General features: G+C 40.9%; 2 protein-coding genes across 4 annotated transcripts; one reads left to right on the top strand and one right to left on the bottom strand.

Moving 5' to 3' along the window:
• Positions 1-2087: 2087 nt before the first annotated feature.
• LOC119083646 lies at positions 2088-11014 on the bottom strand. Of its 3 annotated transcripts, none has more exons than XR_005088911.1 (10): positions 7485-11014; positions 7205-7420; positions 7023-7148; positions 6899-6960; positions 6546-6768; positions 6298-6479; positions 5664-6233; positions 5379-5598; positions 3400-5308; positions 2088-3259 (listed from the first exon to the last, which is right to left on the bottom strand). XR_005088911.1 is itself a non-coding variant. In XM_037193416.1 (10 exons), exons 1-9 carry the CDS (start codon positions 10528-10530, stop codon positions 4101-4103), a joined length of 5853 nt encoding a protein of 1950 aa, XP_037049311.1. In that variant the 5' UTR covers positions 10531-11014; the 3' UTR covers positions 2088-2811; positions 4059-4100. The 3 variants fall into 3 exon arrangements, 2 of the variants coding, with proteins under 2 accessions (XP_037049311.1, XP_037049310.1); XM_037193416.1 differs by having other exon boundaries at positions 2088-2811; positions 4059-5308; XM_037193415.1 differs by having other exon boundaries at positions 2088-5308.
• A 7922-nt stretch (positions 11015-18936) lies between these two features.
• LOC119083680 (BTB/POZ domain-containing protein 6-B-like) lies at positions 18937-20473 on the top strand. The gene has a single exon (XM_037193464.1). It carries the CDS (start codon positions 19055-19057, stop codon positions 20435-20437), a length of 1383 nt encoding a protein of 460 aa, XP_037049359.1. The 5' UTR covers positions 18937-19054; the 3' UTR covers positions 20438-20473.
• Positions 20474-21108: the final 635 nt, after the last annotated feature.

Here is a 21108-nt window from a genome sequence, read left to right as displayed (position 1 = left end):
AGACAAAATATGATTTGGTAACATGACCTACGCTGGAATTTCCCATATGATAGAAACCAGACTGGTCTTACACTAAAAATTAAAAAAAATAATATTTAAGAGATGTCATGCGTGATGATGATTGTCGAAGGTGGAACAAATTTGGTTTATCAACGCCTCGCCCTTAAATCGCTCATTCTAACCACTAAACTCGTTGATTGTGTCAATATTTGGGTTTCCGTCCGAGAGTTTCTAGACCTTGCTTCAGTTTAAAAATACTCAAAAATGTTCAACATGAAGAACACGATTCAAAAAATTTTTTAAATTTGAACGAAAGTTTTTTTGCTTTCTAGAACAAAACAACAGCCAGGCCCCTCCGATGTACTAGATATATGCGAATACACTGGGATATAGTCGAATATGCTTGACTTGATATACTCGATAGACTCGAATCTACTCACACTGTGACACATGTTTCAAAATTTCCTTTTTTTTTACTTGTCGACAATTGTCGGTGGTATTTTTTCCGGAGTTATTTTGTCGGTGTTATTTTGACCGAAGTTATTTTGTCCGTGCACCGTTGCCAAATAGAGCAAGGAAGAGTAAAGTAGTAGATTTTTACTCATATTGTCTTAAAGCGACGACATGAAAGCCAGAAGAAGAATCAAATCTTATGAGGGATTGGTATGATTCACCTGGAGTGTCATTCCTTTTGTGCTGGATTTAAAAATAAAAAATCAAAACAGATCGCGACATTTCTTTTCATTCCTTTATTTCTTTGATAAATTTATGTTTTACATTTAAAGTTAATTCGGTTGGGTAGGTTTGTAGGCCCTACTGTCCAACTCAATAGATTTTTGTTTTTCTTATGAAAAGCTTTACCAAATATTTGAATTTAGCTGCTTATAAGCTTAAAAAACACTGACTCAAATGGCACCTTACAGGTTAAGTTAAATGTTTAGCTTTAGTTGTTTCATTTTTTAGATTATCGTTTTTAGATTTCACAATTTTACGACTAAATCTTCTCTTCTTTACAATAAAAAATGAAGAAAGAAAAACAAATTTGTACGAATGACTAGCATAGTTGCCGGTTAATCAATAAATATTTTTACTTTTTAAATTTTATTTTAATCCTTTGCTGTTCAGTGGAAGTTGCGGGAAATGTTCACAATTGATGGACAACAGCTGATACGATAAGTGACCAGTGAAATCCATAAGCTGAATTCATAGTCACTCTGTCTTGTCTTCGTTTTGGCTACATTTTCGTAAAAAAAAACCTCTTTTCTATTGTTCAAACACTTCTGTCAAGCAAAACCGAGTGTGAATTCAGCCTTATAATCGTTTGTTGCATCTACATTGAATAATTGGATTGAAATGATTCGTTCAAACAATCCTCACGCTGCACTTGTTTATTCTTTCAATTATGAAGAAAGCTTGAAACAGTTACCAGGTTATTGGAGTATTTAGAGTACAACGACTCTCGTAACAGGTTATACTCAGATGTGACCGGGTTTTTACATTTTTCACGCGTGAAAACACAGAATTGACAATTGTGACAGTTGGGATCGAAAGTCGGTCTATTTCATCTGTCAAAGTGACGTTTAAAACGTCAAACAAGATTTTTTATGTGAAATGTTCAAAAAATCTGTAATTTTTTCTTAATTCTATTCCACTAACTGCATTAAGGAAAAATAAACGATTTTGTGACCATTTCACCTAAAAAATTTTGTTTGACATTTTAAAATTATTTTACATTGTCATCAGCATTAAACAAATTGGTGTCGACATGAGCAGCCTACCTCACTCCCCAAATTATATTGGGAGGTGCGGGAAAACAGGAAAAGTAGGAAACTATACAATTTTTCTTGCTGTCTATCCAACAGCCACTGTTGTATAAAACCTGATTTTCTTGAAAATTTTATTTTTTGTGTTACCTTTCTGTGCTCCAAAGTAGCGACAGAAGTTCGGAGTCAAGTTCCCTGAACAGCTTGCTTTGTTTTGTCTGTTTTTCACTAGTTTTTCCAGCATTTCTCAGGATGTTTTCGCTCAAAAATGGTGTGCGATATGTCAAATGAAAAGTATTGACGAGACGAAATATAGAATTTTCAAGAAAATCGGGTTTGCACAACAGTGACTACTGGCGAGAAAGTAAGAACTGAATATTTTCCTATTTTTTCTGTTTTCCCGCACCTCCCACTGTCTATTTGACGAGAGTGAAGTTGCTCATTTCGTCAAATTGAAGATTCAATTTTCACACGGCGTTCACTATTGGTAGAATGTAACTTAATGTGACCGAAATTTCAACGGTAATATGGTTTCTGGCAAATTTGGAAAATTGGGAGCGACCTGCGATTTTGGATTGAAAACGACGCAGTGCAAGGTTACAGTTTTTAGAAAGTGTTAGAATATAACACATTTCGCTGGATTCGTGGGAGAAACATAGCTACTGTCATCATAGATTGGTAACGAATGAAACTTGAAACGATGTCGTAAATCTCAGGGAAAGTTTAATATCGCATCGGCTGTTGTGAACGTTTCCCGCAACTCTCTCAGACGAAAAACAATTTTTTTCTTAAATTTGTTAAACTAAATGTACAAATGGAATGGATTGGAGAACCAAATTGTTTTGATTCTTGAATTGAAAATCAAATTTTCGTTTTTTTTATTCTCAAAACTTTTTCTTTTTGATGAACCAAATGGAAAGCTCGGTTGACTGAACATTATAAAATAGCAGAGCTTGTCGCAGTTGTGTGTATGCATACTATCAACGAAAGTGCACATTATCTTCACGGATGTCTAAATTCTAATTAATCTAGGGGTTCGTTCGTCTTCCTGAAATGAGGATGCTCTTGTTTATTGACTGAATATTAAAGACTAAATCCGTTAAACGGAATGTGTATTAAAGATTGCTTCTATGCACGACACTGTCGCAATGAGATTGACTCGATCATCGAAAATATTTGACCAGAACTTGTAGCCTATACGCTTTATATTGGGAGAGATTTTCTTGGAAATTCCTTTCTGTCAATATTAACGCCCACTGAACGTTATAAACACCAACTGAACGTTATTAACGTCAACTGAACGTTTTAAACGTCAACTGAACGTTATAAACGTCAACTGAACGTTTTAAAGGTCAACTGAACGTTTTAAACGTCAACTGAACGTTTTAAACGTCAACTGAACGTTTTAAACGTCAACTGAACGTTTTAAACGTCAACTGAACGTTTTAAACGTCAACTGAACGTTTTAAACGTCAACTGAACGTTTTAAACGTCAACTGAACGTTTTAAACGTTAATTGAACGTTTTAAACGTTAATTAAACGTTTTAAACGTCAACTGAACGTTTTAAATGTCAATTGAACGTTTTTAACGTCAACAGAACGTTTTAAACATCAACTGAACGTTCTAAACGTCACCTGAACGTTTTAAACGTCAACTGAACGTTTTAAACGTCAACTGAACGTTTTAAACGTCAACTGAACGTTATTAACGTCAACTGAACGTTTTTACCGTCAACTGAACGTTTTTACCGTCAACTGAACGTTTTTAACGTCAACTGAACGTTTTAAACGTCAACTGAACATTTTAAACGTCAACTGAACGTTTTAAACGTCAACTGAACGTTTTAAACGTCAACTGAACGTTTTAAACGTCAACTGAACGTTATTAACGTCAACTGAACGTTATTAACGTCAATTGAACGTTATTAACGTCAACTGAACGTTATTAACGTCAACTGAACGTTTTTAACGCCAACTGTGTAAATGTATTTGCAGAGCCTGAAGTCGGAAACATAAAAGCGAACGACAATACTCCAAGATTAGCAATTATACGCGACAACCCTTATCTTATGCGCTGCTATCTAAGCTCACTTGTCATCAATTCGTAGCACATCTCATCTACACACTAAATCTTATCCAATAAAAATCATCTTAAAACTATCGTCATTTGATGCTCCATACGCATTGCAACCGACAAAATCGTTCATTGCGTCTATGCTGACTAGAGGAGAGACAGGGCTCCGTTGCTTAACAATCAACTCGTACAGTTTTCCGTCTATCACAATTTTTCTTACCACAATATGGACCTGTGTCCTCATAACCGCCGGCCACACTTCTTATTCGATAATCTGCAATTCACTCAGCGGCACGTCCGAACTCTCCTTGCAAAAAGTGCTGGATCGCTCGAGCCTCGAATCGATGCGTAACGGTTTGATGTCCTCCACTTCCGGTTCAATTTCCACGCACACTTTGTCCACCTTCTTGTCACACTTGCCGGACCGGCCGTTGACAATTTTCCCATTCGTTTTACCGTTCGTTATCGGTACGGCTTTGGTCGAAGCACTTTTCTTGATCGGTTTTTCGTCATCCAGTTTAGCTGTGCGGCGCAGATGCAGTGTCGTATTGAATGGATTCGGTTTCGAATGCGGCACATTCGACGTTGATTGAGATTTGTTTACGGAGATTTTCTCGGCACGCACTGCTGCCGGCACAGATCGTGTACTGTCGGTGTGGTTGAGTTGTTGTTTCTTTGCCAGAATCTCTTTCGATTTGGCGGAAAGGAAACTTTTCTTTGCCGGCACTGCCTGCTGACTTAGCGTCTTGTGTACGTCTCTCGGCGAACTTAGCGATGATAGACGGCTGCTCTTGGTCGTAACAGACGACGGTGAATTTTCGTTTGTTGTCTGACCGGATAGTGGTCTGGGCTTAGCGATAAATTTGTTCGACAATGGCCGCATCTTCGTTATTGTCGCCGTTGCCGTCGTTGATTGTTTATTGATCACCGGATTCGATCGCGATATTGACTTCAATGCTGGCTTGGTCAAATTGTCCTTCCGTTTGATGATGATCGACTCTTGGGACAAAGTCTTTTCCGTTTTAATGGAACTGAGCATCGATTCACCCAGCGAATCGATCGATCGATCAATGTCGTGAGAACTTCGGTTCTTCGTCAGTTTATTCACCTTGGCCGGCGATGCCAGACTGTCGCGTGACATATTGGTGGAATCATTCTCCTTGTTCTGTTGCTTCTTCACCATCGGTGCATGGTGACGATTCGATGGGCTGGCATTTCGGGAACTGTCACTCGACGAATGGCTTATGGCCTTGACCGCCAAATTACTCGACAATTTACTGTGGGTCGTTTTCGGTTCCAAATAGCGTGGCCGCACATTTGTCAATCGTTCGGTCTTGGCCGTTTTCGTGTTGATGGTCTCCGATTGACTGCGACGATGGCCCAACGAAACAGGTCGTTGATTTTCCGGCTTCCGGATTGTTGAAATCAAATCCGGAACGTGTGCACGAGATGTAGACTTTGACGGCATGCCTGAATGGCGAAAGAAAATTTTAAAATTTTTGCTTCACTGACGGACAACCGTCGCTTCAACGAAACTCACTCATCACCCGATCTGCTGACTTGTCGTGGTTCGTTTGGAGATTTCGCTCTTGAATGTGTCTCTCCAGAACATGGGTCTGCGTATGCGAGTGTGCACTCGGTCGGTACTGTTGATGCTGCTCCTGAGCCGTTCGCTTCGAGTGGGCTTGAATCGACAGCTTCAGTTGATACAAGTCCTGGTTGCGACTGTGAACTGGTGAGGAATTGCTGTATGTCACCGGCTGAAAAGAGAAAAATCGTGAAAATTGAACGGCGTCCCAGTCACCCAAACTTGTACTGCACTTACCTTGTTGACAGCTCTCAATCGTTTGTTCTCAACTGGGTCGGATAGACATGCCAATTTCTGAATTTTCTTCCTCAAATCCAAATCCATTCTCTGCCATTGATTATTACGCATCGCTCTTGAGCACTGTCTGGTCAAGCACTGCTCAACCGCCCTTAATATCTCTGTGACCAGTCGCAAAAATTCCGGATTCCAATCCATTTCCTCTTGATCCAGCATCGATTCATTGTTGATTTGGCAGCCGGACGGTGTCATTTTGAGAGCTTTGCCACCGAGCACCACATTCAATCGAGTGATACGCTGATAACTGCGACACGCCTGATCCGCCGTTAGTGTGGAACCGATGCGCAGTAGGAGATTTTCCAGTCGCGAAATATTCCAACTTTGACCGTGACCGAGTGACAAGAAGCCGTCGCTGGCAATCAGACTGGCAAAATGATCGGCAATGTACGAATGGGCGGTGTCGATAATATCACGGACCGTATTTTCAACGGCAATCGCCCAGCGACATGGAGCCAGTAGCGTGAGGAGATTGTCACAGTCGAGGATGACGTTGAGAACGGTTTCCGACGACTGAAAACGAGCCACGACGATCGTGAGAAATGGAAAACGTTTCGCTCAATTGAAAGTGTCTTACCAAATGGGCGACAATATGCTGCCGACAGCGATTTACAATGTCCGGCGGAAGCTGTGCAAACGCTCTGGTTGGCCAGACTTTGACGTAGTGCTTGCAAGTCCATCGCAAACATTTCCGATACAAATCGTCCAGACCGTGATTCAACGTAACGGGGAAGACCTGCAGAATGCCCTCTATGCATCCTGAAACGTTCAATTTATGTTGCAGCTCAATCATCCGTGCAGTAGCAACCGAAATTGTGCACCTACCTGAACAAGGTTTATGGAAATTGTGACAGTAATTGGTTCGCAGGGCATGCGCAGTCACTTCTTTCAATCCCTCCAGTCCCAATAAATCGGCTAACGCTGCCAGTTCCATCAAACTGATGCCTTCTGGTGGATGGGAAGCGCCCGAATATATGTGACACAAGGCGAAATGTACCGAACCGTATGAGTAGCCGGGCAGTGAGATAATATCCCCAGCACTTTGGACCTGCAATGAAAGTGGTTCGTTGAACGAAAAAGTCTCCCTGCCAGTGTGATTGATGTGCGAAAATGTCATTGTTCAACTTCATACACTCCACCCCATTCATCGGCCGTTATTCAGCCCAAAAGAGACTTACCCAACCGCCAGCTAAAATTGCCGCAAAATATTGACATCGACTGACGAGAATGCATTTGTGGGCTGAAAGAGTAATCGATTAAAGGGGCACGTCACGACGGGCATATCTACCACATCAATCTTACCTCGCATTCGACGACCATTGACTTCGACGATGACATCGGTCGCAATTTCCTGCAAAAACATCTTCAGTAAATCTTCTCCCAGTCGACGAGGCTGACGACACGACAGTGACGACTCGTCGGCCGAATCTGAAACGGATCTGACGTTACAATCAGTTTTCCCCTGAGTGATTTGTCGACCTTACCCATGCCTGATCGGCTGAAACTCGATGTCAAACTGGATGTAGACGATAGGTCGGTTTGAGTGTACTCTTGATAGTCGGATGGACTCTTGTTGACCAGATCGTCGATTTGGAAGTCAATCGGTAAACTGTTGCTGAGTTCTTTGCTCAGATGTGGGAACAGTCTGGTCAGACTTCGGAGATTCTCCACCGACGAGGCGAGGTTGGTTAAATTGTTGCCTGGCGCACAAATAAAAGGTTTGAATTTGTCGTCTGTGACCAGCGACCGAACTATTTCAATTACCTTGAGAACGTGACATAGAGTGCCACGTATTCCGATTAGTTGTCTTGCCATCAATGAACAATCGACCGATGCGTGACGATCCAACCGATTTCGACAGATTCTCTCCGTGCAGTTCAAACTTTGGTCCTTCGAACTTCTTGTCCATATCCGACAGCTTGACGAACGAAGACAACTGCACCTCTTCGTTCACCGTTTCCAGTAACATTTTCTGCTTTTCGATTGTGGCCTGCAACGCTTCCATAGCTTGAATTTCGTCGGCCGTTGGTTTGTGGACTGGTGCCTTTTTCGGTGAATTGGTTTCCTTTGCTTCGACGATCGTTTCCATTAAATGATTCCGAGCGATCGGTTCGTCATTCTGGAATGTTACGTCGTCTGTGTCAGTGGTCGGCGACGAATCTTTGGATAAAATCCCGTCGGTAAGCGATCCCTGACTGCTCTTGTCAAAGGTTTCGTTAATTTTCGCATCCTTTTGCCGCCTACGCGTCGACGTAGCCATGATGTCGGGTACTTCCGTTTTGTTCTTGCACTCAACGCTGGAGTGGATCGAATTCGATGTCAACGAATTGGAATTGTTCGAATAGGAGCTCAATGACTTCGAACAAGAGAATTCGTCGTACGGCGAACGGGGCGAGTCGATGGACATACTGGATGTCTTGGAAATGAATGGAATTTTGTCCAGGATGCTCATGATTCCATTGTCGTTGCACAAACTCGACGATCGGGTGTATGCTTTTGGGTTGTCTGACGGTCGTTCTTTGGATGTGTTCCAGGAATGTCGTTTCGCATCGTTTCTAAATTTGCCCGGCGAACAGGAGCGTCGAGCCACGACCGCATGATCCGAATCTCTGTCCGAATCGCTAGCCTTTTGATTCTGCTCCGAATCGGACTGGGATTGCTCCTCGTTCTGCTTTTGAATGGCTTTGGTTAGACGGGACGTAAACGATGACGGCTCCTTTTTCGCAACGACCTTTTTCACACCGAAATCGATGAACATCGAGAAGATGTTCTTCTTATCTGACTCTTCACCACTTTGTGTCTTAGCTACCGGTGGTGTGCTGGAACGTGAATTTTCATTTTCAGATAAATCCACGTAAAAACCGGACGATTTTCGCACGTCATGCGCACCATTCTTAGTGATTGCATTTTCCTCAGTTTTCTTCGGTTTCATGTCATTCAGCGAAACATAGAAACCTAAGCCACTTTTATGCGAGCTGCCCGAACCACTTCGTTCAATTGGTGGTGTGTCTGTCGATCGATGTGATCCAATGTCCGTCACACTAGACGATGAACTCTCACTGCGATTTCTCTTTGACTTACAATCGCTCATATCGACAACCCATGCATTCCGGGGCGTTACCTTCGGTTTTTCAACAATTTTCGGCTTTGAATCATCCTCAAAGTCAGCCATCAACAGTCCCCCCGATATGATTGGACACGTTTCCGTTTTCCGTCGCACTGACGGACTTTCACACAGCTTGGGGGTAAAATCTGCAATCGATGCACCGCCAGAACAAATTGGTGCCGACTCATCACATTTGAAAGGTTTCTTCGGTATTTTGATGGAACACTCCGACGGGTTATCGGACCGTGAGAAACATCGCGGTGAATCAACGTTCACAATGGAATTGTGTGGCGTGTCTGGATAGATTCCCGATTCGGTTTCCGATAAACAGCGTGAGTAAGCGTGGCCGTACTCGTTGGTGTCGCCAAAATTGCTGCTGTATTGGGAGCTGGTCTCGTAGTTGTGGCCGAAGTCATTGTATGGCTCACTGTTGGTGGAATAGATGCTCGGCAGGGACATATCACTCTCTTCCCGATCGGAATGCAAATTGACCACCGGCTGCACGGTCTGACTGTAATGCTGAATGGAATTTTTGAACAAAAAATTTCCTTGTTTCCGTTCCTGTTCTTGACGTGAAGCAAAGTCAGCATCCAGATCGTCGGCAATGGAATTGGTCTCTTTCGTGACAGAACTATCGTCGTACACTCCCTGACGATCATCCAATGGCGAAGTGAAAATCTTCTGGGTGCTGTACGCATCGCTGGCAAATTGATCTTTGATGTCATAGTCGGTACGTTGCTCTGATCCACGGTGGAATAACTTCTGTTCGTCCGACAAATTTGGACTCTCCAGAACCGCGGCGTGATCGTCCTCGGTCGACTCCAATTTCAGATCCATTTTCCCGATTTCCGATTCTTTGCACACTTCCGTTTGGTCCTTTTCGTGCGAATCTTCTTTCACATCGTCCAGCAATTTGTTGCTTGACTCGCAAACATTGGGACAATTGAGACTAGAGAAGGCCACCTCTGTGTCATCCAACAGAGATGAGGCATCAATGAAACAAGCACCTCTGGAAGTTGTTGATTGATTTTGTGTGAACATTGTGTCGGGTTGTTCGGGTGTCCGCGGCACCGCTACAGGTTGTGCGAGAACTGATGTTCCCGGCACGTTCTCTTTATGAATATTAACCGCCGACGCTGTACGTTGTGGAAATACCGGATCCCAGCTGCCACTCTCGGACGATACAGACGACGATTCCAATATGACTATCTCCTCATTCTGTCGCTGTTTCTCCTCCTTCGACGACAGCCGACTGCGATCACAAAGCTGACGTCGAAACATTTTATTGTTATCGTCCGGCGGATTTGTTTCCACCAAATCAGAGAATCGAATGATCGGCTCGTGATGATTGTTCGACTGATGATTCATTTCGTCGATGATCGACTCTTGTTCGTTCAGCGTTGACGAATTGCTGCGACCATCGGCATTCGAAATGGGACTTTGGAAGTCGACAAATTCGAATGTTGAACTACAATCGGACAACTGATGCGATAGTTGCGGATGATCGGATAGTGGTTGATCGATGTCGGTCAGATCATCGAGTGGATTACTTTCTTGATTCGTATCAATCGTATAGATAGCCGACGTTGCATCTGAGTCGGTGCTATTTGGTATGGTCTGTTGACTAGAATTCGTCCGGTTGCAATTACTTTCAATGCCACTGTCAGCGCCGGACAGATTACCGGGCATTAGATTGTATTCCATGATTTTGTGAGACCGGACTACGAATTTGAATTAATTTTCGCGAATCGTTTCACGTCAGTTGTTCATCCAAAATCGAAAAAAACGGCGGCGTTTTCTATTCAAATTCGGGGCAAATGTGTGATGCCGTTAGCATGTTGTGGTATTCAAACATTCAATGGTGTATAATGTACCTCAACATTCCATTACGGAACTATTCTCTTTATTACTTCGATGCAAATACAATGTCTCGCGCACTGCTTCTCCATCCAAACACAACAATGAAATTCGATTTAAAATTCATAAGACGAATTTTTTGGATTTTAAATTTTTATGCAAACATAATGGGCATGGGGCCGCTCTTAAACTATTTCGCCTTTTTTTTCGCTGGTTAAATATTGTACAAAGTAAATCGAAAATGTATTTTTAAACAATACGCGAAACTGTTGGCTGGATTATTAAATGTGTGTATTATATATGGATGGGTGCTGTGTGGTTACGATATTCGTCTATCTGAAATGAAACGGAATAGAATCTCGTTAATGTGTTGTCCAGCCATTGTGTCGAGCTATGAAACGTTTTTTGTTTTTATTTAAAAAAAAAAATTATTTTGAAATTTTTACTATTCGAAATGTAATTAGATAATGTCATGGTCTCGGTCGCGATCACATTAAGGCTAGTACACAATTCGTTTAAAAATATCTGAAAAATCGACAGTTTCAAATGTGCGACTGAAAATTCTGTTTTACAGTCGGCGACTTTGAAATAAGTGACGCATTTTGTTTCAGCTGTTTTTCGAAAAACGAATGTGCTTATGCTTGTTTATACGGGTGAGCATGAACAGTATACCAGGGACTAATTTTGAGAAAACGTTTTTTCAATTTTCCCAAATTTTTTCAATTTTCCCAAATTTCTCAAATTTTCTTTAAAATTTTCTCAAAATTAGTCCCTGCAATATACAGAGGGATTCTTTTGAAAAACAGCCTACCGAAATCGGACGCATTTTCCAGCCGTACAGGGTCGTGTGGGGTCGTGTGTCGTCATTTGACAGGTCATTTAATGTGCTTTTGGGCCAAATAGGGTCTTATGTGGTTTGGATTCATCTACGATGAAATAGAAGTCGAAATGTCTAGGTGTACATATTTCATCGTAGATGCATCCAAACTTCATAAGACCCCCTTTGGCCCAAAAGTACATAAAATTGCCGTTCAAATGATACCACACACGACCATGTACGTTTTGTGTACCTCGAGAAATTTCAGTAAGAAAAGTGTAAGTCTTCGGTTGAAAACTTCAACTGCGCATATTTCAGTGTCGATGAATTTTAAAACTAATAAGTCCCTATTCGGCTCAATAGTACATGTGATTACCTTTCTAATGACACCCCACACCACCAGTACCGGACTGGCCCGAAAAAGCCCATCGGGGGCTCCATGCAACTCAATTTAAACATAGCTAACGCCGACCCGTACGAAACACCTATTCGTATCAAAAGCCTTTAATGTGAAACTCTTCATTTCTCTTACTTCATTTTCTTCTCTGCTGAAAAACTATTCTTCCTTTTAAATCACTTACATTATCCACTCTTTGCCTTGTTATCATATACAATTAAATTGCCGGAGGCAATATAGTATTTACTATTTACTATTTATTTATTTATCAACAGTATAAAACCAACTGATATTTATGACAAAAATAGAAATTAAAGATAAAAACAAGAATCATATTCAAACAATTGAAGAAAAAATATTCGTCAAAAAGATAAAAAAGAAGCTGAAGAAAATTCAAAAACAAGAAAAAGAAAAGGAAAAGAGGAAAACAAATCAGTAAATCAAATCAATCAAATTGCAATGAACGAAACGGCAGCTAAACACTTAGCTCATCCTGTAGGTGATAAACGAATAGCGCTCTGGTAGCTCCATGGCACGAATGCGATTTCGGAACGTAATCCTAGAGGTTGATCTGTCGTACAAATGTGCAAATCGATTGAAGATCATGCTCATATAATTGACTGGTTCATATAATCCATAGTTGGTTCGGTGTTGGTCGATTTGCAGAAATTCATTCGAACGAAGATCGCGGGCAGGTCGTCGAATGTTTATCTTAGACTTCAGCTCGGGAGCGTCAATTCGTTCGGTGAGGACATCGTACATGAAAGTTACACTCAAATTGATGCGCCTTCTTGATAATGCCTCAATACCAACTGTCCTACAGCGAGAATCATATGAAGGCAGTCTGAAGGTATTGTCACGCCGTACAGTTCGTCTTAGGGCGTAGATGATGAATTGTCTCTGAATGGACTCAATTGCAGATATTTTCGTGGTGCAGTGCGGTTGCCAAACGTTGAATGCGTATTCTAGACGTGATCTTACGTGAGCACAGTAGACGCTTTTTAGGGCGTTGACGGAACGAAACTCGTAACAAATCCTCTTCAAGAAGCCGAGAATTGAGTACGCTTTACTTGTTATATGTTCGATGTGGGCTGAAAAGTCTAATTTTGTATCCAGAATCACACCCAAGTCACGAATTCGGTTGACTCGCACCAGACTTTCACCGTCCATTTTGTAATCGAAGTGAATTGGATGATAGTTCCGATGAAATGAGATCGAATTGCATTTATTTATGCTGACTGTGAGGCCGTTAATCCTGAGCCAATGTGTGACGTCATCAAGATCACGTTGCAAAGCTGAGCAGTCCAATACTGTTCGTATTTTCCGAAAGATCTTCAAATCGTCTGCGTACAATAGACACTTCGCACGTAGTATTACTTTTGTTATGTCGTCGAAGAATAATATGAAGAGAAGGGGACCTAGGTGACTCCCCTGTGGGATTCCGGATGTAGCACAGAACACAGTTGATGATTGACCTCCAATTTTAACGTATTGCAACCTTCCGCTCAAGTATGACTCTATCCAATTTAGCATTTCAGAGTGGACTCCCATTTTACGAAGTTTCGATATCAAAAAATTGTGACGGACTGTATCAAACGCTTTCTTAATATCTGTGTAAACCGCATCCATTTGGTGACCCTTTTCCATGGTACGAATCGCTTTCCTCGTGAATTGAAGCAGATTGGTCACAGTAGAACGACCTTTAATGAATCCATGTTGGTTGATTGAGATTTTGCCCTTAAACTTGTCCGTGAGGAAACTGCAAACGATTGACTCGAACAGTTTGCCGAACGTCAGCCCCGTACGAAGACAAATTTCATAAATTCCTATTTAAACAGCTATATACCGCTATATTTACCTATATTTCACTGTAAATAAACATTTCACAGAGGAATATGCTATTATATAGCTCTATATGCCTGTATATAGCTCAATATAGCTGTATATAGGTATATATAGATGTCCATATATGGAATCCCTGAAACCCCACACACATAACAAATTATTTCCAGAAACTCTCTAAGTATCATTTTTCCCAAGATATTTCTATTTTACTAAAATCCAATATGGCCGCCGGCAGCCATTTTGTTAGGAGACCGGAAATAGTACCGACGCTTTACATTCGTTAATACCTTTCAAACAAAAAAAAATTCATGAAATTCGGTCAAAATTTACTCGAGATATTGACAAAATACTCCACGTTCACTGTACGGCCGAGTAGCCAGATAAGAGCTCACTCCAAGAGACCTAGCTCACGCTCCGGAGAACATAATTTCAAAAACTTTTTTTTTCCTGATTGGTACGGTCAATACCTATCTAATAAAGCTAAAACAGACGAAATATGTTCAAATGTGGCCGACCTACAAGCAAAAACTGCTTGCCGCCCTGTGCCTGTTCCACACCAAGGGGTCTAACTCACGAGTCGGTCATCCGATTTCCATAAACTTTTTTTTTTGTCGATCGGTATTGTAAATACCTTTTATTTGACGTATCACTTACAAGTTTAACGTTTAAATGTCCGGAGATATCTTCGAAAAACCGTAAAGCACTTATTGGGCCACAGCTCGGGAGGGGTCGATCCAAAATCACTCATCTTCGAACTTTGCCTGTCTTTTGACATTACCAAACGGGAAAAAAAAGAATTTTCAAAATCGGATGCGTTTTACTCAAGTTATCGTGCAGACGGACAGACGGACAGACGGACATTTTTTTTTCGCGGATTTGGCATCTCTAGACAACCACAATAGGTTTCCCCTTACTCAGGGAGTCCAATTCGACGTGTTACAAACGTATGCGTAAACCTATAAGACCCCAGTACTTCGTACGGGTCTAAAAAGGCCCACAAATTAAAAATTCTCATACAAAAATCCAAAAGGCCCATCGGGAATTCCCCGAATTCACCATATGGCCAGTCCGGGCCTGCACACCACCCTGTACGCCTCGCGTAACTGAAGAAATTTTTGTAAGAAAAGTGCTAATTTTCGGGTTTTGATCACCTTTCACCAGCCACCCAAACTTCGAAGAATTTTTTTGAAAGTGGTTTTGGCTTCTAGTGTCGAATACCTTTCTAGGCACATAGAAAAAATTCCATTAGAAAATGCGTCCGATTTCGGTAGGCTGTTTTTCAAAAGAATCCTCACGCATGGTAATGGTGAAACCTTTTAAAGTCGTAATCCCAAGGCTCAGCTTATGCTACAATAGTTAAGTGAAGAGGCAATCAAAGTTGGCCTCAAGATGAACTTATCGAAAACAAAAGTCATGACCAACATCGGGGCGATAGAGAAATCAAAACTGGTGACACTGTCATTGAACGAGTCGACAGCTAAGTATATCTAGGACATAAAATGAAGTTACGTCTGGACAACCAAACTGCAGAAATAAGACGTAGGATTGGTCTTGCATGGGCAGCGTTCGGAAAACTCAGACTAATTTTCAAAAGCAAAATGAATAACAGTCTGAAACGCAAAGTGTTCGACACTTGTGTCCTTCCAGTGCTCACTTATGGAGCGGAAACGTTAACTTTAACGAAAGCATCCGAGGATTAATTGAGAGTGACACAAAGAGCCATGGAACGGAGTATGCTTGGAATAACACTCAGAGACAGAATAACGAATCAATGGATTCGACAACAAACCAGGGTCGTTGATGTCATGGAAAGAAGGACAGACGAACGTTGGACCAAAAAGATCATGATCATGGCGACCATATAAAAGACGAGCTATAGGTAGACCACCAGAGAGATGGACAAACGGAATTAAGAATATTGCAGGTAAAAACTGGCAGCAAATGGCAATGGATCGTACGAAATGGAAAGAAGTTGGAGAGGCCCACATCGATAGAAACATTTGTTTGTTTGAGTGTGGATCATCTGAAAAACAGCTGAAACAAAATACGTCTGGTATTTGAGAGTCAGCGACTGTATTCCATTTATTGATTAGCTGTTAGTTGAAGATCAACATTTTGCATCCCATCCAAATTTCAACTATTAAACAATCAAATATTTTCACACATTTCTCATGAACTGCGTACTCATCTTTCTAATATCAGACAATATCTCTGTTTGCCAACATGCGTAAAGAGTCCATACAATGGGAATAATGAAATGACGCTGCCATTATCATTTTTCACAACGCAGGCGAGAAAATAGTCATTTGCTTCACTGTGCTGAAACTTCCAAAGCCCTTGTTGTGAAAAACGGTGTGTTGACCTCGGGAATAGTTTAGGAAATTTCATTTTCCCGAGCTACTTGTTGATCTCGCTACGCTTTGGCCACAAACAACACCATTGAAATAAAAATTTCCATTTTTTTTTTCATTCGTAAGCAAAATACTATTGTATTTGTGCGCTTCCACGACCCGCCCTAACATAGGTTATCCTAGTGTATGTCGGTCGACATAGGCTAAATTGGTGTGAACAAGGTATAAATAGGTCACACGAGGAATGAAGTTTAAAAATTTTAAGTCTGTCTAGCATCTGCTGATAACTTCGATTTCGAAAAGTTGACTTAAAATCGACTCAATAGAAATTTTCAAGTTTTCTGATCATGGTTGTCAAGCTACCTCAAAAATTATCTTTAAATTCCATACGGCATGGAGTCTGACGAAAATACTATTATACAACAGGTCCGTAAGTTCAATCAATGTACAAACCAGGTATGGCCGATTTATCTTGAACGTATTCATGTCAAAACAATATGAAAATGAGTGCGTTTGAATCCTTTTTTAAAATCATTATGTTCTTGTTTGGACATAAGGTCACAGAAAAATGTAGTAGAACAAACACTTTTCTTCTGGCCTAAGTGGACACGATTATGTTTGTAATAAATCCGAATTATGATTACAGAAACGTAATGTCTGCGCTTCAATTCGAAAGACAAGTCGCTGTTTGTTCCGCCTCGATGAGTGACAATGTTACGTGTTCGGTCAACGCACTTCAAGCAAAAGTGCTTCGTGTGACAGCTGCCATTACTTTGCATAAAAAATTTTTACAGATTTTTTTGCAGTGCCAAAATTTGTTCGGTACACTGTCCCGTTTCAGTACTCTATTTAAATTACCACTCATGCTTGAAGTGCGTTGGTTCGGTTTATTTGATCAAGAAACCTACCACTTTGGATTAAATTCGAGTTGGGATTGTCATCGAAAGTTCACAGAGTTCATTGTTTCATGCATTTACTCGATTCGATATGCTACAAATCATATTCGAGTGAAAACTGATGGTTGGGATCACACATCATAAAATTGATTAAGAAAGAAATTGACAAATTCGTTTAATTCATAGAACTCATTACAGACTTCATTTCAAAATATTCAACGGGTAAAATCAAACAAACAGTAAACCGAAATTAGACAAACAATCCACTTGTGTCGGACATAACTAGCTTAAACATTAATTGAAAAACCAATTCCTTTACAAAATCATACATCATTTACATGCTTAAACGGAATAAGTCGTTTATCTGCCATTAGCAATTAATAGTCAGCGCCGTTTGTTTTGAATTATATGCTTATGCGGCAACTATTTGTGTAATTAAAATCGTCGAAACTATCTTATGGATTTGTACAAACAAATGAATGGCAGCGAGAGATATTTACGCCGCAATGGATCATCTTCAAGGACGTTTAAAATGCTATCCACGTTAGCAAAATTTCATACAAACATTTAACGAAACTTAAGTGCGGTTACGTCTGAAAGTATCGTAACTTGAAGATAGCATTTCAAACGACCTTGAAGAGGATCTATGAGCAGCTAAAACCAAAAAAAAAGTCTGGTCCAGTAACTTGAATTAATGAAGTAATAGATTTGACCTCAATCTGTTGAAAATACTTTAATAAGTAGAAGCAATGAAAGTATAAAACAGGTAGGGTCTAGTGGCCATACCGTGAATTCAGGGGATTCCCAAAGGCTCTTTCGACATATAATAACTGGTGAGTAAGTTGAAGATAGATCGGTACAATACCCGTTACACTGTGAAGAAGTAAGACATTCGTCAACAATGTTCTCTTGTTTCAGGCATGAGCGCCGACGGAGAAACCTCGGCGGCGGCTAGCCGAAAAAAATTTCTCGGCTGCGGCGAAAAAGTCGGCTTGAGCCGGCTTAAAACGGCTCGGCTGGAGGTTCCTTTTAAATTTTTTTTTTTTTTCAAAATAAAAACGTTTAGATAAATTCATGGAAAGTGAACTAGTAAGCATGAAAATGAAATTGTTCGGAAAGCGAAAATGTAGGTAGATTAGGTTGTTCAAAGTGCAAGTGGAACTGGTCTTGTTACAAGCAAGTCTCTAAGTCTAAGGTTCACTAACACGTCAAGTTTTATTGCCTCAAAACTTGAACTAAATGGAAAATCATGCTCCGGTACACTCATTTAACTCATTAAGAAAATGGTTTTCGATAAGAAATCGAAAGCTCACGAAAATCAAGTAAAAATTGAAAAGAAAAAAAAATCGAGAAAATTCGCAAAGATCGATAAAGTTTTCTCAAATTTGTGAATTAACTGATTGTGCGCCTTCGGCTCGTTCCGCAAAGGTCATACTTGCCAAAACAACAAACTTAGAAGCGAGGACGTAATATACCATTCTGGAAAATTCATGAAAATTCAAGAAAATTTTCAAAATTTTCTTAATTTTGAAAAAAAAAATTCAAAAAGTACTTGAGCTGCTTAGGATCAACAGGAATCTCGGTTTTCAAAATTATTTCACCCATTCACCTTTCGAAATCTTTATTTCATTTTCCAGCCGTTTCAAGCCGGCTTGAGGCGTGTTTTTGGCACCGGCTCGGCTGGGGCGCGGCTTGCTCAAAAATGGCCGACGGCGGCTTGATCGGCGGCTTATTTTCGGCGGCACTCATGCCTGTCTTGTTTCTACATTATACTTCAACATTACAATGAGCGAAAACGTATCAGCTACTCTAATATGTAATGAAGAGCCTCACTCTTCAAATATTTCAAACTAAATGCGCGAACCATTCCAGCGCATCTGGTGAGTGTTGAACGAAAGCAAATGTTTTTTAACAAAGGGTCGTCGTTGTCAAATACTGAAACAATGCGCAAAAAAGCAAGCACACATAACATCGCAGCACAAAAGGTTCCGTTGTTGCAGATAATTGACGTGTACAGACCACTTTCTGTTTCAGTGTAAAAAATTGTCCACAAAAAACGATCGTCATGGATTCCACAATGTCGAGCAATTCGACGTGCGATTCAGCCAGCGGTTTTGAGAATTCTCCGATTGCTGGAACTGCTGTAATCAACAAACGTAAAGCTCCAGTCGGCAGTGAATTCTGCAAACGATCGTGCAGCAAACTCTACTTGGAAGAAGAAACGGCCGACGTTCATTTTGCGTTCAATGCAGATGGAGTCGAGTGCAAAATACCGGCTCACAAGTACATGTTGGCAATCGGGAGTCCGGTATTTGATGCAATGTTTTACGGAGAATTGAAAGAAATGGGAAATGTGACCATAACGGATTGCACGGCGGAATCGTTCAAAGAATTTTTACAATTTTTCTATTTGGATCACGTCGAGCTGACAGTCACAAATGGACCGGAAGTAATGTATTTGATCCACAAGTACGGGACAAGTGAATGCTTTCCGATCTGCGAACGGTTTTTGGCGCAAAATTTTACCATGGAAATGGTCGGCTGGATTTTGGAGCAGACAATGCTTTTCAATCGAATCGGTTTACGAAAATTCGTTCTAAATCGAATTATGAATGAAACTGAGGAGTACTTCCAATCCGACGCGTTCATAAATTGTACCCCGGAATTGCTGAAAATGGTCCTCGAATTGGAACGCTTCAATGTTCGCGAACACTCGGTGTTTTATGCGTGCATCGCTTGGTCAAGAAATGCATGCGTCACGACGAACGCAGATCCAAATATGTCCAATTTACGTCACCACCTGGGTGACTGTTTTCATCTGATTCAATTTGCCGCAATGTCTCGCAACGAAATTTCCGGATGCATATCGAAATACGGCCAGCTATTTACGCACGAAGAACTGATCGAAATTATCAACATAACAACGCTAGGTGACAGGACGAAGCTAACATATTTCGTTGGCAATAGTCGAGTCAGATCCGTCGAATGGAGCGTCAATGCCAGCATGGTTTTTTCGCCCAGAGATTTCGCCGAATGCAGTTTAAGGAAATGCGAGACGGGCCTATTCCGCACCAACACTAACATTTTACTTGGTGCTGTTGCTACACAACCCATCGTTGCGAACACGAAGCAGAGAGGTAAGCTGTTCGGCATATTGAAAATCATCGAAAGTGATGTGACCAGCGAGACCAGTGACTTCTTCGTTCTCACCGAGCAACCATTCTTTGCGACTTACGGTGACGAAACGGTTCCCACAAATTTCACCCAATTGGTCCGACCGATTGTCATTGAACGGAAAAAGGTCTACACAATCCGCATCGAGTTCGATTCGAGTTGGGTCGACGGTAAATTTACGACGAGAGAAATTTGGGACAATCAGTACGTTTCCATCCGCGACTACAAAGTTCTGTTCCAGTCCGGATTTGTTTCCCACTTGTACTGTACTTAAACGATGACGAAATAAAGAGAATTGAAAAGACGATAAAAGAAACGTGCATTTCACTAACAGATACACTTGCACTGAGTGCGCCAGCATGAGCAAAATGAAAACTGAAATCCGTAAGTATGACCTAGACGACGAGGCCCATGCGATATAATAACTGTTCAGTTGTCTAAGTATCAAAAATTACTTAATTGCGACACGCACACATACCATTTATGCAATCGTCTCCGATTAGTTGAACACTTAGTCTTATAAAGATCATCGGTGAATTTTCTCTATCGGATATTGAACCCACTTCACGAACTTAGGGGCGTATGTTAGTATAGAAGCATTTGCAAAAATCTAGGTACCAGGCACGAACGGATGCTATCGTTTTATAGACGATACTAGACGATATTATCGTTTCCTGGACGATATTATCGTTGTTTAACGATAATATCGTTCCTCACGATATAGACCGCGTAGAAACGTCACCTTTCCTTTCTTCACTCTGCTGGACTGGTTGAGAAGTTCCCAGCTTAGCGCGATAAAGTTATGGGATCAGTTCAATCCGTATGAGTCTAAATACAAAAAAAAAAATCATTTCGAAATTGAAGTAAATATTTTGCTCCTCTTATCGCACCAGAAAATGTAAAGAATTTGTTTATAAACAATCGGCGTTTGTGTGTGTTTTAGGC

Source organism: Bradysia coprophila, unplaced genomic scaffold (assembly GCF_014529535.1).
Source record: "Bradysia coprophila strain Holo2 unplaced genomic scaffold, BU_Bcop_v1 contig_70, whole genome shotgun sequence".
In the NCBI taxonomy this organism is placed as follows: domain Eukaryota; kingdom Metazoa; phylum Arthropoda; class Insecta; order Diptera; family Sciaridae; genus Bradysia; species Bradysia coprophila.
Note: the sequence above shows the minus strand (reverse complement) of the source record. Positions and strands in the feature narration are given on the sequence as shown.

What these genes read in the sequence shown, in the direction of transcription:
- LOC119083646 (XM_037193415.1), bottom strand. Translation starts at nt 10,530, where the DNA reads ATGGAATACAATCTAATGCCCGGTAATCTGTCCGGCGCTGACAGTGGC. An exon ending in TTTCCATAAACCTTGTTCAG is followed by an intron (nt 6,480 to 6,545) that starts GTAGGTGCACAA and finishes TGAACGTTTCAG; the next exon opens with GATGCATAGAGGGCATTCTG. An exon ending in GTCAGCAGATCGGGTGATGA is followed by an intron (nt 5,309 to 5,378) that starts GTGAGTTTCGTT and finishes TTCGCCATTCAG; the next exon opens with GCATGCCGTCAAAGTCTACA.
- LOC119083680 (XM_037193464.1), top strand. Translation starts at nt 19,055, where the DNA reads ATGGATTCCACAATGTCGAGCAATTCGACGTGCGATTCAGCCAGCGGT.